At 42.6% G+C, this 20,933-nt stretch overlaps 1 protein-coding gene across 3 annotated transcripts in view; it reads left to right on the top strand.

Annotated features, from left to right (window-relative positions):
• Positions 1–20,933, top strand: part of FER (FER tyrosine kinase) — a 363,406-nt gene that overhangs the window by 266,062 nt on the left and 76,411 nt on the right. For all 3 annotated transcript variants that reach the window (XM_019484266.2, XM_059724955.1, XM_059724956.1), the window contains one exon: positions 4,991–5,114. In XM_019484266.2, coding sequence (XP_019339811.1) covers positions 4,991–5,114 — 124 coding nt within the window. The remainder of the gene's footprint in view (positions 1–4,990; positions 5,115–20,933) is intronic.

The raw sequence follows: 20,933 nt of genomic DNA, 5'->3' as shown, positions 1-20,933 counted from the left end.
CATAAATATATCAGCAGCTAAAGGGAGCCCATGGTTTCCATAAGTATAAGTACATTCCGTAAGTTTACATTCTTATATATTTTTAAATGCCTCTTTATGCTTGAGCAATGAATGTTTGGTATATAACAAATGTTTAGGTTACATTGTAATTATGCTGCTATTTTTATTCTTTGAAAATGATTTACAAGTATACTATAACTAGAAAGAATATGTTGAAATATGGGAAAGATGGACTGTATTGAGGAATGGTTAGCTCAGGACTGGGGGCAGCCTTTGGTCTGGAACAGAGCTACCCCTTGCCTGATCCATCCCTTGCTTGATTCCCCCAGACTGGGGGAAGCTCTACAGTGGCATGATAGGGAAATTTTATGCCCCATCCAAAACATAATACCTCCTGCTATGCACATCTGGCATGACAGAAGGTGCGAGGGTTTGGGACAGGGCATAAAATTCCTTTGATTCCAGTTGCAGCATTGCTTTAGCATTTGCCAGGGGCGCTGACCATTTTGCTTTGTGCAAAAGCAGGATTGTTCTCTATTTTTCATGTAGAAGATTATTGTCTTCCAATGTAGCCAAAAAAGGAGGCTTGAACCATTTTACTTGGGAGACTATTTCATATCACCTTGGAGTTTATTGTCAGAATTTTGCTAATGTTGAGCCAAAAGTTTTTTTTCTAGGCTTGTTCCATTTTGCCTATATAAAATAAATTCTTGAACCATTTTTGTGTTTTGAACTTTAACTCTGGTTATCTTCGTTAAGATTGTAAGATGCTTTTAACACTTGGGAATCCTAGAGTAAGTCTCTGGGTTTATCTTGTGAATTGTATTGAACATCTTAGGGCGCTAATATTGTATGGCACTTGCAGCACCCTTGAAAGGATCTCAAGGCACCCCAGGGTGCCATGGCACCTTGGTTGAGAATCACTGGACTAGCCTGAGAGGAGAAATCAGTTACTGAACACTGCAAAAGAACTTTCCTCCCTGTAACCTTTATGGAAATATATGCATCTCTACTATGTACTATAAACATGCACACGCAAACATATAACATATATGTAGATTGGTATGTAATCTATGTAAAGCATATATTTATGTATCATGTAAAAAATGTCAGTATTCCATATTACATTTGTACATATGTATACACAAGAACACCCTCCCCTCCCCCCTCAGAAGTGTATATATCTATGTGTTTATTGGGTATCTTACTGTAAACAAATAAAATAAAATAAAAAATTATTCATCTGGGGCTTGTCACTGATAAAGGGCACATTAGTGAAATTATTTACCTGATCCCAATATGTTTACCTGATATGCAAAAGTCAGTCAGAATTTAAAGCACTAGGTCAGTACATTTGTTTCTGAAGTGCCTGAGCTGTTACAATGCTAAGGGCAAACAAGAAAAGGGGGGGGGGGGACATCAGACCTTTATTGGCGGTTAAGCAGGTATTTACCTTCTGGGAGTTTTCATTTAGGAACAACCCATTAAGCCTTCACCTCCAGCATCTTTGTGTCAAAAGAAGCCCAGATCCTTGGCAAAGTGAGAGAAAAGTGTAGCAGTTTGCAATTAAGTCCCTAATCCCTCTCACAAACACTCTATCTTACTATTTGAGGACTTCAAGCTAGTAGGCGAGAGAGTCTGCAGTTAATAAGGCCTTTCTCTAATAACCTCTTTACCTCTTATAATGTGAAATAAATGGATATATCCTGCTAAGAAAATCCCAGCTGAAACATTTAGCATATGCTAATGTCTCTTTCCTTTGCTAAGAGAGATTATGTTTTACTTAAGAAAAAGGATCACTTGAATCAGTTACATTCTGAATAAAAGCAAACAAAGGCTGGAAGTTCTTCATACAACAGCATATAAATCTTATGAAAAAACATACTGTATTTACCCAAATATAAGGTTTTTCCTCCAAGTCAGCATGGAAAAAAAAAGCTCCTCATCTTACATTTGCATCCACAAAAACCTCACTAAATACATTATCCATCATTAAACTGATGCCAAAAGCAGCATGTGCTCAGCAATGAAAACCAACTATGAAGCTGATTAAATGCAGCCAACTTAAGTGTGACTATAAAACCCATGGCCATAATGGATAAACATATTGATGGGAACCTTTTTAGGAAAAAATGTTGTGTCCCAAGTCAGATCAGCCAAATCGATTCCAAATCTGTGTGAGTCCTTCAAGAACCGTACGTGGCCCTGCTATGGGCAAACATTCTCCACCCCCACCTGGGGCTTAAAATACTTCCAAATCCTTTGGCTGGCATCCTACATGCAGGCCCAAACCCAAAGGCTTAGGATGCAGATGCCCCCGAGTTTTGCTTGCCCTCAGCCGTATGCTCTCAGGAGCAAGCTAGGGAGGAGTCTCTCATTTCCATAAAGTCAGCATGTAGCTGAGATCTTCCCACTGGAAGTGAAAGTGGGAGGCTAACTATGCATTACCTCAGTCAGGGTATTACCCTCTGCCACATTTGGGGTTTTCCCCTGCCATTAGGAAAACCACCTTGCTAGTCATGGTATTTCCCCTGCCAGGCCCATATTGGGGAAACATTGATGGGAACCTACCACAAGGATAGGTTAGTGCAGGCTATCTGAGTAAGATATATGGTAGTGCCCATTGTACTTGGTCCCCTTCAGTACTGATTTTTTTTGAGTAATGGTGACCCACTACATTGAATACGTTTTGAGTTCCTCTTCACTCCCATATCTGACCTGTGCCTGCCTTTCCCATTTCCAGTGATTCCTGATTCTTCACTAGCCTTAAATATCTGGCAAACATCACTTCACAGGGCCCCAAGCAGTTCACCCAGAGTTGCTCTGTCACCCCATCTCTCAGCCTGTTTCATATGGTTAGTGTGGCCTTGCTCACCATGAGTTGGAGCACGCTGGGTTGTCCTGCACTTCATCTGCATATACGTTTTTGCAGCATCCCAAGACTCATGACAAGAACACTGAGTTGGGGAGCTAAATAGCACATGGACCCTTTGCAGGAGTGTGAAGAGTATACACACATACTCAGAAATGAAACGAGGCATCTGAAACATTTCGGAAGTGTTTTGAAAAATTTTGGAGTTCCAGAGCCGGGCTTGCAGGGGAACAGCTGTATGCTGCTGCCCTGCCGTGTGACTTGACTCCACAGGGAGCAGAGATCTATGCCGGGGGTCTCCTTGCTGCTGCTTCCCACCCCACGCTGCCCCTTGCAGCGTGGGGCTGCATGGGGTGGGCAGCAGCAGTAAGGAGACACCCCCCCCCCCCGCCGCCAGTGCAGATCTCTGCTTCCTGTGGAGTCAAAGCATGTGGCAGGGCAGTGCTGGTCCCTGCTACGTGACCTGGCTCTACAGGGAGCAGAGATCCAGGGCAGTGGCAGTGAGGATATCCTGGTGTGGATCTGTGCGGAGCCAGATCATGTGGCAGGGTAATGCTGGTCCCTGCCGCATGACTTGGCTCCTTAGGGAGCAGAGATCAAAGACAGCACAGGGCAGGCAATGGCAGCAAGGAGACCCGTGGTGTGGATCTCTGCTCCCTGCGGAGCTTAGTCACGCAGCAGAGACCAGCAGGTTTGCTCGCCACTCTGTGCTGCTTCTCTGGCCTGCGACCCAATGTGACAGGGATTAGAGATCTGCGCAGGGGTCTCCTCACCTGTGGAGGGCAGCAGCCCTCCCCCCCGGATGAGCCACCCATGGCTCTGTCCTGCTTCCCGCTAGGACCCCAAGCCCCACCTTGTTGGGTAGGCGTGTGCGAAGCTTGCCTTGCAGTCCATTTGAAACAGATTCATAGGAGATACGGTGGAGCCAAGTCTCCAAAACAGATTTATCCAAAATGAAACAGGACAGTGATCCAAAACACAAAAATGAATTGCTGTCCTTCAAAACGGCTGAATCTGAAATCAAATCGAAACACAGCTATTTCACACAACCCTAGTCTGTATTATATAAAAGTAGGGACAAAAGTACTGCTTAAGGAATACCTGTTCTAAAACTGGCAGCAGTGTCAAAAAAGGCAAATTGCATGAATTCTGGATGAACCAAGTCTGTGTGTACCTGTAGTAATTTTATGCAAATTACAACAGGCATATGTATTTCAAGGTCATTGTTTTCAAATTTGCCCTTCACTTCCATATGCTCAGAGAAAGCAGGTTCTGGCAGCAAGGAACAGGGGAAAGGGCTGCAGGGGGAACAAGTGAAGGACAGGGGGACTACCTGACCCCCTCCCTCCCAATTTATTTTCCCTGCTGTAGCAGTGGGAGGAGAGCAAATTGAAGGCAAACCTCCAATAATTAGCTTCTATACCTGGAAAATTATAACAAAAGTATACATTTTTCATGTATAGATTATAATTATTGGGGGGATCTTGTATTCAGGGTCCTCTTATATTTGAGTAAATACAGTATTGTAATTGCTGACATTGTCTGTCTCAGTGAGTCTCCCTCTAGAAAGGGATCTTTAATTCAAGTTCTAATGCAGCCTATAGAAGTCTGTTAGGACTTGGATTTCCTCTTGGTTACTTTATTCTAAATCACCAGTAAGAATAATTTCTTAAGGATCTTAAATCTTCAAATCACCTTTTGCATATTTACAGTTTTCAATAAACCATTGCAGCTAACATGAAGAACTTAAAGCTTCTTCTTATCTCATCCTGTTCAAATAAGCTGTTTTAGTCCATAATTCACTGTTGTTCAAGTATATATTGAATACAAACAGAGGAAAATCTGATGTACCGTGTAATAAAAATATGGTCTTGATTAAATCTTGTCATGCTTTGTGCAGTTTTCACTTAGGGGCACTTCGATCAGTATTTAGGGTAGCTAAAGGAGACCTCACACTGATGGGAATGTATTCTATTTTTTTTTATCCTAGCCTTAGACAAATTAGTTGAAAAGTATAGCTGATAGTGTAATACTTTTTGTTCAGTGAAGCATTCCTAATGAGAGAGATGTGGGTATCATTGCTGTCATGTCTTATTGTCCATCTGTCTATTTTTCTAGGAGGTGATTTCCTTTCCTTTTTAAGAAAGAAGAAAGATGAGCTAAAAATCAAACAGTTAGTGAAATTTTCATTAGATGCTGCTTCTGGTATGGCATATCTCGAATCTAATAACTGTATACACAGGTAAGGAAAATATTTATTTTCTGTGCTGCTATTCTGCCTACTTGAAGGCCTAGCTAAAACATTAAATATATTCAAGTGCTTATGGGAAACTAGAAGAGAAGCTACATTTTTTAATAACAGTAATTCTGTGTTGTGAAGGTAATAATTACTAACTTTAGTTTCAGGCTTTTCTGTTATTCAGTTGAGTAACGGTAACTACTGCTTTCAGTTTGCCTATTTCATTGCCAATAAGAATTGCTCTCTGAAAAATGTTTTTAAATTATGAACTTGGTTTTTATGGTGACAAGAGTTCATGTCACAATTAAAGAAACTAACTAGCCACTTAGATTAATCTCTTAAATGAATATACATGCATAACCTAAAAAGAATTTCTAGTATGTTTGCATTTTCTGTCTTAGGGGAAACTCACTGATATGTAAAAACATGATAATAGGATAGAATCAGGAATCCTGTACTTTAGTATATCAACTATTTACTGTTGACAGCTTTCCCCACAGTATTTCAGATAGGCAGCCTTTCACTTTATAGCAATACACTTGCTTTTTTTCCAACCCTCTAGAGCTTCCTGTAATCAGTATCTGTAAGGCAATAAAAGATCTGCACCCACTTTTTCATCCTAAATGTTTAACTTTCTACCATGGCACATATGACTCACTTCTAGGGGGCAAAACATCAAAAGCATGATGATGATTCCTTTATGGGGAAAGTGTCATTTACAAATATGACCAGGCTCTTAACTGTAATATAAAAAATTTGTACCTATGTTCTGGGCCATCAACTAATTTCATACCTATTGTAACTCCACTTAAGTAGACTGGAAATATTTCATGTACTTAGCCAGGCATGAATTTCTTGTGTATCAGATAGATCAAGTAAAGGATTTATATTTATCTGGTCCAGGGAGGGTTCTACAAGTTCTGAATAGAATTTAGAAAACATTACAATAGTTGGTGAGGTTAGGGGAAAACATTCAGGGAGGTTAGGGGGATGTTAGATTGTGTTAAACATGGCCACCCAATCTAAGGTAAGTCAGGATGGGGGAATTGGCAGAGAATTCTAAGGGGGCAATTGGAGTCCATGTCAGGGTGGGGAGATCAGGTGGCCAAGCAGAATCCACAGGGAACTTGGAGAGGATCAGGGAGCAAGCAGGGTACATGGGGAGGATCAGAGTGTTGACAGGGTCTGTGAGGAGGTTGGGAAATCAGGGGAGCAAGCAGGTCTTCAGGAAATTGGGGGAGTGATCCAGGGGGTGGCAGGGTCTGCAGAGAGGTTGGGGGGGATAGGGGGATTGGCAGTCAGAGAGGCTCTACGATTCTGCCAAAGGCCCCTCCCAACCCTGGACCCCTCCAGCCTCCCCAGTGCTGCTAAATTTCCCGCAATTCCACAAACTGCTCCCAGGGATGGTTTTATCAGTGTTCACTTGCCCTGAGAGCCTGATGGAAGTAAGTTGGGGTGGGGGGAAGCTGGTGGCTCTGCAGGGGAGTTGGGGGGGGGGGCCTCTCTCTTCCCTGCCCCCCTCCAGGGCCAGGAGCTATTGTAGCCTCCTGATACCCACCACCCCCAGATGAACAAGCACCCCCTAGTGAATTAAGCCCCTTGAGCTGCCCACCCCTTCCTTCCCCCAAGTTCTGTCAGTTCCCAGCATTGGCAAATGCTGGTAAAACCAGCTCTGGGAGCAGCTTGCAGGATGGAGGGGTTTGATGGGCTCCGGGGAGAAGGTGGGTGGTCCATTGGTTGTGTGGGTTGTCTGTGTAGGAGCAGGGCCAAGGGACAAGGGGGCTAAAAACAGCCAGTCTGTGGTGGTAAGGTAGGAAGAACCCAGGGCTGGGGCCAGCAATTGGGCTTTTCCAGTCCTAGGGCTACACTAGGAAATGTACAGATTAAATCAGTCTCACAGGATCCAGTCTAAGTTAGACTTAATCCAGTGTTGAATTAACTTGGATCAGGTTGGCCATTTTTAGACCAATTTAAACTTCCTGAATTTTTGTACAGTTCACACTTAGATCAACCTAAGTAGGGATCTAAGTGTAAGATCTTCACCTGGGTGATCTGATTTAGTTTGGGTGGCCATTTTTCACATGATCTAACCTTCCCCAACCTCCCCAAGCCTAGCCTGAGGATTCTTGCTTTTATTACACCAGCTGCATAGTGGGACTGGAGTTAGACAAGCTTTTGAATGTAAGGCATTCTTCATATTTTTTGTAGACATGGTTTATGTTGTTTTGAGCTTTGTTATGCATTCATCTCAGAAAAGTACAAATAAATGAGCTCTCAGATTCTGTACCCAAGACATTATCAATAAGGCTGGTTTACAAACTAACAAAACAGTTTTGTGTTATAAAATAAACAGAAACCAAAAAGGATTACATGCTAAATGAAGAATGTAAAATGTACAGTTTTGAAAATTCTAGCAAAGTATCACAAATAATATGAAAATAGGATTCAAAACCCAGAATTACAGTTCTGTAATGGTAGAATGGTAGGTTCTTTCTGCAATGTTAGAATGGGAGAAAATATTACCACAAAATAAATGAGGGGAGAAATACAAACATAACTTGCTTTCAAATGTCCTTATAATTTTTTGACATTTAATTTGGTCCCTAACTAGACTGAAAGGTAGATCAAAAATGCCTGTTCAGCTTTTCAGCAATTTCTGGAAGAGGAGGTATGGAGCTGAAGGGACACTAAAAGCAAAAAGAAATAATTTAATATTTGGAGTATATTTGATATATTGGGATCTGTAGCATTTTGTTTAGTCTTGTCATTGTAATTACTGGGAACAAAAAGAGCATGGGAAGTTTTCATTACATAAAAATATGACAGCTGCAGATATAAGCATGATTTCCTTTTGGAGAGCTACTCAGTGCTTTTCTTCAAACTCTGGAAGAAAAATTCCTCAGTTCTTCAGCTTAATTGGAGGTACTGCTGTGTTTACTGAACACTTGAGGGTTGCCCTTCTGTATCTGTAAAGGAGACTCTGGACTTTTCTAACAATCATAATGTAAATTGGAAATAGTATTTTTGCAGTAATTTCGCCTCAATAAGGTTCTAAAGCCTGTAGGCTCAGTTATCTTCCAAAAATTTCAGCCAAATGGTTTTATGGTTGATTTTGGTTGGTCTTAATATGAAGATTTGCAACATATAGTAAGTTTGTCATGGGTTTTTGTTGTTCTTGTGGAACGAGGGGAGGGTTATTGTTTTGTTTTTTCCATCCTATATTTTAGTGAGTTTTTTGAAAGGTATAAAATGTATATTTTGGTATAAGATATACATTATGTATAGAAAAAATGCCCAATTGTTTGAGATGGTACAAAGATTCTAATTGCTGTGCTTGAGAGAAGAGTATATTAATCAAGGATGGCAAAGTTGAAAATGAGTTAAGTAGTTCTTTTCAACACTTTAACGTATTGCATAACTCACATTTTGTTGATGCCATAGACTCGTCAGACCTTGCACTATTTATAGTTTCTCTTTGCTTTTTCCACTTGAGTAACTATGGAAACAATGATTTGTTAGCATTAGTGGAGCTTTATAATATCCACAAGTTCAAAATAAAGGCAATTTAGACAATAATTAGGGTAGTTTGTGAAATGTAGGAATCTGTCCTGCTTATAACCAAATACAGCAGGTGGTATACTTAAGAGGGTTAATGCATGCACTTCCTATTTTTTATTGCTCCCTTTTTAACCTTAAGAATTCCTGTAATGATGATTGACTGTGACAAAGACAATGTTTAATAAAGGAAATAGTGTCTTGTTGAAGAAAATAACTAGTTTTAAAATTTAATCAAGGACCTAAATTAGATATTCAGCAATAATACATAGTGTTATTAAACATGTAGGTTAGTATATCAAAATCTCTATTTTAGTTATCATTGTAGTTTATGCCAGGGCTGTCTTATTTCTGAGTGGCCAGGAGCTGCAGGCCCCCTGGGCCCCATGCCATGTAGCAGGTGCCCCACGACACTGCACCAGTGGTGCTATGCCCTGCACATCACAATCCCACATGGGCTTATCCATTCTTTACTGCACCATGCAGTGAGCCTTGTCTCACTGTACCATGCTGAGCTTCCCAGGTCCCCTGAGCTCCCTTGGCCTTCCAGGCCATCCTGTCCTGAGACTTCAGTGGTGGCAGCAGCAGCAGCAAAAAAGCAATGCGTGTTCAGGGGGAGCAACACCCAGACCAGGAGCCGAGGAGCCTCCTCAGGGACTGGTTGCCAGTTGGACTGCTTTATGCTATACCTTTTGTGTTCTTTGAGATTTTGATAATTAAATGGTAGCATATAATATACATTTATAAAGTCTGTAAGTTGACAGGTAATTAGTTGCGGATGAGTCCTAAAATAGCTATGTTTAATGGTTTTAATGTAGGTTTATAAGCATTGTGTACCTCCTGTTTTTCTCCATGTTAAAGTAGCTGATTATGGCTTACTCTGATTGAAAGTCAGCTAATCAGAATTTTGTACCAAAGATTAAGTGACTAAATGTCATTCAGATATAGGGTGGTTTAGTAGTATGTTGTTATATTGGAAGATGTAGAGCAATCCCTAGTTGAGCTGCAGTTACAGTGGAATGATTTGCAACACTATTTGTGAGGGTACATCATAACAGTGAATGAACATGCGCATATATGTATAAATATATACATTCATCCTTGCCAGCTGTCAGCTCTCTAGACATGTAGACAGTGACTCCCAGGGCTCCCATTCTTATGATTCTCTGGAACACAGGGGATGCAGTAATGCTTTTATATGGGTTGTGCAAGGATTGTGGGTGTCCACATTCTTATGAAATGGGGAAATAAGATGGGCTTAATTTTTGAATAGCTAAATGAGAAGGGAGTTGTGCTTAATGACTTCCTGAAGTGTCTTCCACTACTCTATGGGTGCATCTACATGAAACGAGACACTTTACTGCTCATTAGACTAATTAACACACAGTAAAGCATCACCGTCTGTATGTGCATTGCAATTACTACACATTAAATTAATTGAATGCACCGTTTGCTAGTACCAATACTTATGGGTACCAGAAAAATAGTGCATTAACTAATGCACAGTAGTACACATAGATGCTGAACAGGAGCAAATTGCCAAATTGCCACAACTGCTGCCTGACTAAGCCTTAAGCTCCAGAGGGCAGGGGGAGCTGTCCTGGCTCCAAGGGCCACACCCTTCCAGCTGTGGGAAGAGCATGACTGGGCTTGAGCCCCAGGAGACCAGCTGTAATCTCGCTGAAGCTGGAAGGGGGTGGCTCCCAGAGCCAGGACAGCTCTCCCTGCCCCCCAGGGTTCAGGGCCAGCCCCAGTCTCTCTGTGGCTAGGAGGGAGCTGGCCCTGGAGCTCCCCCTCTCTGCTGCATGGGGCAGAGCAGGGCAGGAGCAGCCCTGGGCTGGGTTGCTCCTGTCAGGCATAATTTGCTCCCAATGCAGGCGCATCTGTAGATGTGCGCCAGGGAGTGCTTTAATGAGCCTGAATTTTCTGTGCAGAAAATTCAGGCATATTATTTGCATGTGTAAACATGCCCTATGATAACTTGATGTTGAAGAGATTTCTATGATGATAGAGCAACTACATTAAATGAAACAATGGGCTTTACTATTATGAAAAATAACAAACAGTTGAGAAAATACCTGGGTTTGAAAATTAATCTTCCATGTTAAGAAAATATTTATTTAAAAATTGGGGAAATAATTAACTGGAGATAAAAACTGACTTGGCAACAGAATATTTTAAAATACTATGTAGACCAAGGGTCAGCAGCCCCCAGCACGCTTGCCGAGCATGGCACATGAGGCCATTTTGCTCAGCATGCCATGGCCAGCCTCGGTTCTGGGTAGCAGCTGCGAGCAACGGAGCCCGGGCTGCTCCCAGCAGGGCTTGCAGCATCTCAGCTCCCGGCACAAAGCTGGTGACTGGGCTCTGGAGCCCAGCACAGCTGTTTGTGGCCAGCCTGGGCTCTGGGCACCTGCAGCAAGCAGCGGGCAGGCTGAAAACAGCTGTGCCAGGCTCCACAGATCCGGCATCAGGTCCATGCTGGTGACGACTGCACAGGCACCTTGGGGCAGGCTGCACTGTGCTGGGAGCTGGGGAGAGACCAGGGCTGCTCTACCTCAGGCCCCTCCCCCACCGCCTGCTCCAATACACGGGTGCACACTCCAGTACAGAGCTGATGTCTGGGCTCTGGAGCCTGGCACAGCTGTTTGGAGCCTCCCAGCTGCAGCCAGCCCCAGCTCTGGTTAGCTGCTGCCAGCCACAGAGCCCAGGCTGGGAGGCACAGGGCAGCAGGGCTGGGGGCAGGGGCTTTGGGTGTGGGGCACAGGGCAGCAGGGCTGGGAGGCAGGGGCTTTGGGTGGGGGCAAGGGGCAGCAGGGCTGGTGGGAAGGGGCTTTGGGTGGGGGAAAGGAGCACACGCAGGGCATCCTGCCCTCATTTTGTTTTTCTGGCATGCCAGCACTCCGGCACCTTCCAAGGTAGGCATTATGGGGGTTTTCAGCACTCCGACCAAAAAACGTTGCCTACCCCGACGTAGACTTTAGCCATGCAAGAAAAAATATCATATCCTAAATAATGTATCATTAGAAATTGTTTCTTTTATGTAGGTTGCCAAAAATAAAAGGAACATTTTCTTTTCCCATACTGTACTTTTTCTGCAGTACTGTTTTTCTCTGTTTATTATGCTAAGGATCCATTCAAAGTCACAGTGTACATTTTAAGTTACTTCTTTTTCCATTATTTAAGAGTGCATGCATTTGACTTTCCTTTATCAAGATACTGAAGATTGTTTATCATCTAATTCTACTCCCATGTATCAAACTACTTTTTAGTAGTAGCTGTATTACCTTGGTTTGGAATTTGGCCTTTGGTATCTTACATTTAAAGTCAAAGTCAACCTGTCATCTTGTTTTAAACTCACTCCTTGAGTCTCACTTTTGCTGAGACTTTCAACAGTTGGGCCAAGGTAGCAGCAATGTTTTCCATTGTTTCATGTGTTCATATTATGCTCTAGTATCTCTTGAGGCAGGTGTATGTAAGTACTTCAACTATAGTAGGTTTGAAGTGATTAATGCTTCATCTTAGTATGTGAAGATCTTTTAATCCATGTTCTCATCTAAATTCCAAAGATTCTAGTTCTTTAATCTGGTACTGGAACTAAAGATAGAGCAGAAGTCAGTGGCTTGAAATATAAAAAACATTTTTGCATGAAGAGCTGTTGTTAAATAAAAATATGAATAGTGGTTGCATGAATACAGCAGTACAAAGCCACTGCATATCCATTTAATTAAATTGAGCTTGAAGAATTGTTTCTTGCTTTTCAGTTTTTACCACATGCTATTGTTTAGATTTTTCCATTTTATCTGTTAATTAGAAACACAAGATTAGCATAGAGATGTGATAATCTCAGTTGGTTGGATAAGCATTTCTGACTGATTTTCTTTTCCAATATTTGATTGCATTTGTTGAATACATTTAGCTGTAATTTTATTTTTAGCTTCCAAACCAGTCTTGCTGCAGTACAAGAGAGATGTGCCAGTATATGGTTCAGAGAATTTGCCTCTATTGTATGTATTTTTGTGCTGTCTCCCTCTCCACTTCCTCTACTCCTTTTCTTCCAGTGATGGATAACAGGAGCTATGATTAGTAGAACTTGACTTAGATAAATTAAATTTCAACATTGATTTAAACTAATATCCTTTGGATTTCTTCCTTCTTGCTCATCACTGATGGTGTAGTATAACCTTTATCTATTTTGAACTTAAAAATCATATATCTATCTGAAATTTGTGTACCAATTATTGCTACAAACAATACATAATAAGACTACATAGAAGACTTTTCTGTCTCTCTGTCTCTCTCTCTCTCTTTTACATTGTTTATTTGACAGAATTTTGTCAGTATGGATTTCAATGTTCTGTCTGATAAATTGGCTTCTCCCTTGACCTTTACCAACAGCATAGGAATAGAAATATTTTTAAAGGAATTTTAAAAGCTTTAAGATCTCACTAGTCAAGTGTGTGGATAACACCAAGTTATGGGGGAGCGTGGTGATGCCTGAAGATAGGCTGCAGATACAGGTGGACCTAGACAGGCTAGCAAGTTGGGCAGATCGGAACTAGATAAGGTTCAACATTGAGAAGTGCAGAGTTCTCCATCTTGGGACAAACAATCCCCAACATACTTACAGGCTTAGTGGCGCCTAGCTGACTAACACCATGACTGAAAGGGACTTAGGGGTAGTAATAGACCATAGTATGAACAGAAACTGTCAGTGCGATGCTGTAGCCAGCAGGGCAGGGCAAACAACACTCTGGCATGGATCAACCGATGTATCTCATGCAAAACTAAGGAAGTGATTCTTCCACTTCACTCAGCATTGGTGAGACCGCAGCTGGAGTACTGTGTCCAGTTCTGGGAGCTGCACTTCAACAAGGAAGTGGAAAACCTTGAGAGAGTTCAGAAAAGAGCCACCCATATGATCAGAGACTTGCAAGGCAAGCCATATGAGGAAAGGCTGAGGGACTTGAGCCTCTTCAGAAACCTGAGAGGGGGCTTGGTAGTAGCTTAGCACTACATCAGGGGAATACATCAAAAGCTCAACGAACAACTGTTCACCAAGGCACCCTTGGGGAAAACCTGGAGTAATGGCCACAAACTCCTGCAAGACCATTTCAGGTGCACCATTAGGAAAAACTTCTTCACAGTCAGGGTGTCCAGACTGTGGAATAAGCTTCCTCCAGAGGTGTTGCAGTCACCTACCCTGAAAATCTTCAAGAGGAAACTGGACAGTCATCTTGCTGGTTTCACTTTACCCCAGTTGTCTTTCCTGCCTATTGGAGGGGGACTAGACCTGACGATCTTTTGAAGTCTCTTCCAGCCCTTACAATATATGAATCTGTGTTGTATTTGGAGTGTGCTATGTCAGAAGCTAGCATTTTTTTTTAATTAATTCAGATAGCAGTATTCCTTAAAATTATCATATAAACCTTGAACTGTGCATCTATGATATTTAGTATAAAATGTGTGTCAAACCTAGGTTATCTTTGGGGGCTCTTTTGGGCTTTAAGTGCAAATACTGTGTGTGTAAATGCTATCCTTTCAGCTTGTACAAAGGGTGAGATTACCCATCTGAGTTAGCAAATACTAATTCTAAGTAATGTCAGTCTTTGTTCAATTTAACACATGCTAGTGATCAGTCACATGTTTGAGGTTAATACCCTCTCTAATGTCCACTGCTCAGACCTGCCACTAGAGGGCTAGTGAGCAGGGATGTGGCCAGGGGCTGCAAGTCTACTCCATGTCTTTCCAGTTCACCAGCTCCCTAGCGAGAGTATAAGTTGAGTATGAAGGGGGTAAAGGGTGTTTGAATTGCCTACCAAATCACCCCTCTGCCCTCCATGCACCCCTCCCCAATTGGTCCCTCTACCCCAAATCACCCCCCCCTCCAGATCTCTGCCCTGCCACCCCAGTCATCCTGAGAGCAGCAGTAGCAGTGGGGTGGGAATGGGGATTTCCCCCTCTGGCTGCTCCCAGGATCCCTACAGCCCATATCACCCCCATGCACCTACATCCAGCCCCTACTGGGACTTGCAGCATTCCAGCAGCTCCTTGCCCTCTTCCTCTTGCTCCTCTTTCATTTGTAGGTTCAGTAGGGCTGGATTTGGGCAAAAAGGATTGGTGTGGGCTTCAGGGACCCCAGGAGCAGGCAGGGAGGGGGAACCCCTCCCCCCACTGGTGTCTCTACTGCTCTTGGGCTGATCAGGGCAGCAGGGCAGTGATCTGGGGGCGGAGAGGATGTTGGGGGGGCCAAGAGGGCAATAGGAGTGCCAGGGGACCACTCTGAGGGCAGAGGGGATGATATGGAGGTTGGAGGAGCAGTTTGTAGGGCAGACAGGCAGCAGCCCAGCAGCTCTCCACACACCTGCTCCTCCTCACCTCTCCCTCTTCCCCTCTCTCCAGTCCTGCATCTTCTTCCCCTGAGTCCCCTGTCCTCTTTCACCCCTTTTCTATCCATCTCTACCCATCCCATCCTGAATACTGGTTGCCCAGCTGTTCCTAGCTGGCAGTCAAGGGCTGTAGAGTCCTGGATGAAAGCTAGTTCACCTGGGTATAGGGCCTCCTGGGATACTAGGGGGGATGGCAAATTGGTTGTTTTATCTCAGGTGAACACCCAGAAGTTAACCTAGTCAAGCTGGGTAGCCCAGCTCAAAGACGGCTCTCACCCAAAGCAGTACAACTGTAAAATGCCTAGAGGGCATCTGGAATCAGAGCTTGTGGCAGAGGTGATATCTTTTATTAGACCAACTAGTTATTTGCAGAAAAAAATGTCTTTATTTGCAAACCTTCAGTCATGCTCACCCTTTCTCAGGCATAGGAGAATGCAAAGACTGGAAAATTTCTCCTAGGTGGAAATGAAAATTCATATTTCACATGAGAGCTGAATGTGTTGTAAAATCTCCTGGTTGGAATAGGTCATTTTGTGCAAATTAGGCTCAGATAAAAGTTGGAACAGTATTTTTACATCAGAGTTGTCTGGTGGCAACCAGGATGTAGAATCGTGTTTCCTTCTGGTTATGATGTTTCATATTTCACAGAAGAGTAGGAATATGGAATGCTATTCTGGGCAGGAATTTCTTTCGTGTTAAGGTGCCTCTGAGATCTGTGAGAATGTAAATTAACTTGAACAACAGGCAGGAGCAGGGTGTCAGCTTTCAGGTTTCCAGGTGGTAAATTTTACTTCCTTCTTGTAAAATTATGATGTTTTCATTTTAAAAACTGACTAACATTCAATATTTGCCATCTTTCAGATATATAGGTTGTAGCTGTATGGCAGAAATGATATATTTTATTAAACCAACTAGACGAACTAGAGGGCACTTAGCATTTGTTAATGAGCCTTAATGTGTGATCATTCAAGTTTTAAGCGCTCTTAACATGGTCTAATTGTAATGTTTAATCTCACCCAAACACTTGTCCACACTCTAAAGTTCAAAAGTGCCTGACCTAAGGCCACTGTATGAAACTCTGGCCTCTTAGAAATCAACAGCAAAACTCCTATTGATTTCAGAGGAACTTGGATTTTCCTACATAGCATGTGAGCATATGTTTTGAGACAACATAACTAAAAAATAAACATATGTATTTGTTTTGTATAAATTAATTTAAAATGCTAACCTCCCTTTGGCCTTTTTTTCTCCTGTCTGCTTCCCCCTCCATAACCTGTGTTACCTTTTGTCTTTCTAATTTCTATCTATTTGCACTTTCACTGACTTCCTGTTACACTTTTAGCTTTTCTCATTCCTTGGAGTCCCAGACCAGCAGCAGTTCCCTATGCCTGAAGAAAGGTGACTGTGCCCAAAAGCTTGCCTAAAACATTTTTTCCAATTACTCAGTTGGTCTCTTAAAAGATATCACTCAAACAACCTTGCCTGCCGACCTCCCCCCCTTTATTGTGTGTGTTCATGATGTTGACATCCAGCAAGAAAGTTTCCTAGGGCCTTTGTACATGCCACAAAAGTTGTCTTTTAAGTGGCTTAAATGCCCTTTTCCACTGCTTTAATGGTGTGACTGTTTACATTGTCGGTTGTGTAATGCACTTTAATGGTGCGGCTGTGTACACTGTCAGTGGCACATTGCGCATTAGATGACTTTGGGATGCAGCAAAATAAAACATGTCTGAAGTGTTTTAGTTTGCTACCTTACAGCTGTGGAGGGAAGCACCGGGCCCCATGCAGCTCAGGGCCTGTGCAGGCAGCCCAGTGGCAGCCCATGCAGGCAGGCTCCACTGAAGGAAAAATAAAAAAGCTGTGAGCCTGATTTTTTTTCCCCTCCCTGGAGCCTGCCTGCCTGCCTAAGCTGTACAGGGGCCCAGTGCTTCCCTCCACAGCTGCGAGGTGGCCAGTACTTCCCTCCACAGCTGTGGGGGGCTGGTACTTCCCTCTGCGGCTGCGGTGCCCCCTGAGACCACTCGGGCCAGGTGCCTGCGGTCAGGTGCTACCTGGGGGGTGTCACCACCGCTGTGGAGGGAAGCACTGCCCCCCCCCCAAAAGCTCAGGGACCACTTGGCCTGGGCAACTTGCCCTCTGCCCCCCCCCGCCCCGCCCTGCCACTGGAGAGGCAAGTAAGGATCGGGCCCAATCCTTGTATATACACCACAGGGGTTTATTTCACCATAGATTGAAGCGGTATTTTTAAAAACCCACCACTTCAATTTAGGGAGAAGTAAACCCCTGTGGCCCTAGTGTGGTAAAAGGCAAGTCAAACAAGATTAAGGGAAAAGTAGCCACACTGAGACAAAGAAGCATCACCTCTGAAATCAGAGGACATATTAAACTAACCCTTAAAGGTATAATTTGCAAGATTGACACTCGTATAACATGTAGCTGAATGACATTTGGCATATTTTGAATATTTTTGGCCTACCTAATGTGCCAGAAAAATAAGGGGTCAGAAGTTTGCCTTAGTCTTGTTTTAGTGACTTAAGTCCACAGTTGTGATCTGAAAATTGCCATGCAACAGCCGTCGAAGCATAGAAGTATCAGAACTCACTGAGCTACTCCCTTTTTGAGCTCAAAGTTCAGCGGTTGCTTGGAGTCTATTTTTTGTGCATATCTGGAACTGAGTAGGTAAGTGTATGTTTCCCTTTTAAGCCCAACTGGGATCCAAGATTGAGGTAGAGCAGTACCAAAGTCCCCCAACTCAGGTTCAAAGCATACTTAACTTGCACCTTGGGAGAAGGAATCCACAGCATACATACAAGCTGGGGAGTTCCCTTCTTGAAAGCACAGAGGCGGAAAGGGATCTTGGAGTCATTATTGACTCCAAGATGAACATGAGCCGCCAATGCCAGACCGTAGCCAGCAAGGCCAGCCATACCTTGTCATGCATCCAAAGGTGCATCTCAAGTTGGTCTAGAGAGGTGATACTCCCCCTCTATGTGACTTTGGTCAGGCCACAGTTGGAGTACTGCGTCCAGTACTGGGCGCCACACTTCAAAAGGGATGTGGCCAGCCTGGAGAGGGTGCAGAGGAGAGCCACCCGCTTGGTGAGAGGGCAGCAGGACAGGCCCTATGAGGAGAGACTGAAGGACCTGAACCTGTTCGGCCTCAGCAAGAGGAGGCTGAGGGGGGACCTGGTGGCTGTCTACAAGCTCATCAGGGGGGATCAACAGCAAATAGGCAGAGCCCTTTTCTCCCCAGCACCACCTGGGGTGACAAGGAACAATGGTCATAAGCTGATGGAGAACAGGTTTAGGTTAGAGATCAGAAGGCAATATTTTACAGTTAAGGTGGCCAAAATCTGGAACCAACTTCCCAGGGAGGTGGTCCTCGCCCCTACCTTGGGCATATTCAAGAGGAGGTTGGATGATCACTTGTCTGGGGTCTTGTGAACCCAGCATTAATTCCTGCCTGTGGAAGGGGGTCAGGCTAGATGGTCTGTTCAGGTCCCTCCTGACCCTAGCTACTATGATACTATGATACTGTATAAGCCCCTCACAAAATGTAGTGTTACTTATTTTTCAAGTGAGACCAGGAGAGGAGTCACCTTTTATATGATAGCCTAATGATTATAGCACTCCTCAGATTGAAGGCGTACAAACTAACACCTCCCATGTCCTCAGAGAGTGTTGTGATCATCGAACTATAGGTTATGCCAAGTTAGCAGAAGCAGTCTCCCTCTCTCTTCTTGAAGCTGTGCCACTGTGCTGAAAGGAATACAAGATTCCTGGACAGGAGGAAGCCAGCGGCAGGGGGCAGTGGGGGTGTGCCGAGCAGCCGGCCGCACCAGATTTGGTGGTGGGGCGGGGGTGCCAAGCAGCTGGACATGAAGCCGGTGGCAGTGCAGTATTGCCGCGGCCGCTGTACCCAGCCCTGAGGGGCCCCCAAAGCATGGGGTCTGGAGCGGTCATCCTGATTCGACTCCCCCAGGGATGGCCCTGCCCACTACAATAAATCTACTTGTAATTATTTTGGAACTGTTTAGTAACTTACATTCTGGACTTACTAATTAGTCAAATATTCTGCGTAAATAAACACTCCAAAATGATTTACAATATAATGGATCATATATATAGTCTATTTAGTTAAACCAGTTTTCATTTATATAAAAATGAATAGTAAGGTATGACCATTACAGATCATCTGCCATTCATTAGATGATGACAGCAGATGTCTTAGCCTCCTTATCCTGTTAATTTACAAATAATAAGCTCCTTTTTATTCATTCTAAGAAATTTAATAACATGGATATAACTCTCATTGCTTGCTTTCTCTTCTTCCTCAGTAGAATATCTTTAAAAGAATTTAAACTGCTTTTTCTGGTTTCTTAAATTACATTTTGGCTTTGTTTACATGCTGTTCTCCATTTTTAGCACTTTGGACAATATGGGCGTGTCTACACATGCTTTTACACATGTCTAAATGCAATGCAAATTTGGCTAATGCGCATTAAGGCAATTTAGGCATGCGTTTACACGTGCATGTGCTAAGGCACATTAATATGGTGTACAGACTACCTTGGGACCAAAGTTAGTCCCAAGTCAGTCAACATACATAACATTAATGCACCTTAGCAAATTTACATGTGTGTTAAGGCGCTTTAGCTATTCGTGCATAAATTTGATACCTGCTTTTGCATGTAGCAAATTTAGGTGCGAATAGCCTAAAATCACCATTTTGAAGGCACATTAAGGCCATGAACATGTAGACCCGTGCCTTTAATGCACCTTAAAAATGACTAATGCACCTTAAATTGGCACATGTAGACGTGCCCTATGATTTGCAAAAATTCCCAAGAAAATCTACGGGGACTCTTATTTCTGTTAGAAAAGAAAAGAAAGCATTGCACTCTTTTGACCCTGGAATGAATATCAATCTTAGGGCCTCATTTATTTACTTTTTATTTTTTGTTACTTCATTTGGAGATGTATTACTTCCATTAACTTATGCATATCTATTTAGAAAATTTTTCTCTTTCTTTGCTTTTGGTACTTCAGTATACAGTTCAGCTGCTAACTAACTTCTTCCAGCAGGTTCAAATCTATTTGTGTAAAATTTTGAGTTTGCATAATTCTTTTCTTGTGGCCTCTTACTCCATGGATAGAAAATATTTTAATAGTTTACTAAAGCAAATAGTTCTGTCCTGTTGTTTTGTACCAGCTGATCTTATATCAGTAAACAGGGTCTCTCTTTGAAGAATTGTTATCAATAGAACTGAAATATCAAAGGAAAAGGATGAATTGTCATACATTTTAAACTTTATTTTTTAATAAGATGAAGTATGTTTCTAAAATAAAGTGATATATTTTAAAGCACAATAGCCTTTCTTTTCAGAATATTAAAATAATTTCCCTTCTATTAAAATAGCTTAATTAGAGAACTGCTCTTTTTTTGATACTTACTTAGCACTTTTGTTGTAAAAAGAAGAAATATTCCTGCACGGTCATGTTCTTAAAATTGCCTTCTTGAATACAATATTGAGCCTGATTTTTTTTTAAAACTAGAGTACAATGTGTGTGTGAGCATTTATTTCTTAACACACATATTCTCCTTTCTAAAATTTGTTTTGCTTGGGTTCAAAAAGGCTTTCCATGGATTCTTTTTAAGATGATCAGATATAGTATAATTAAAGCCTTGCAGGTTTTAATAGAGGATATTGGTTATTGATTTTAATGTAATTGGCTTATGTATATAGAACTACCCGAGACACACATACAGTCTGTAAATAAAGAAAAGACACAAAATTGCTTTGCAGTGGGGTACAGGGCTTTGGGATCCTTTCTTTTCCTATCAGTATGGGATCTTTCTTCTTACCCTCCCTTAGTGA

Source organism: Alligator mississippiensis, chromosome 3 (genome assembly GCF_030867095.1).
Source record: "Alligator mississippiensis isolate rAllMis1 chromosome 3, rAllMis1, whole genome shotgun sequence".
Lineage (NCBI taxonomy): Eukaryota > Metazoa > Chordata > Crocodylia > Alligatoridae > Alligator > Alligator mississippiensis.
This window is presented reverse-complemented; position numbering and strand designations above follow the sequence as displayed.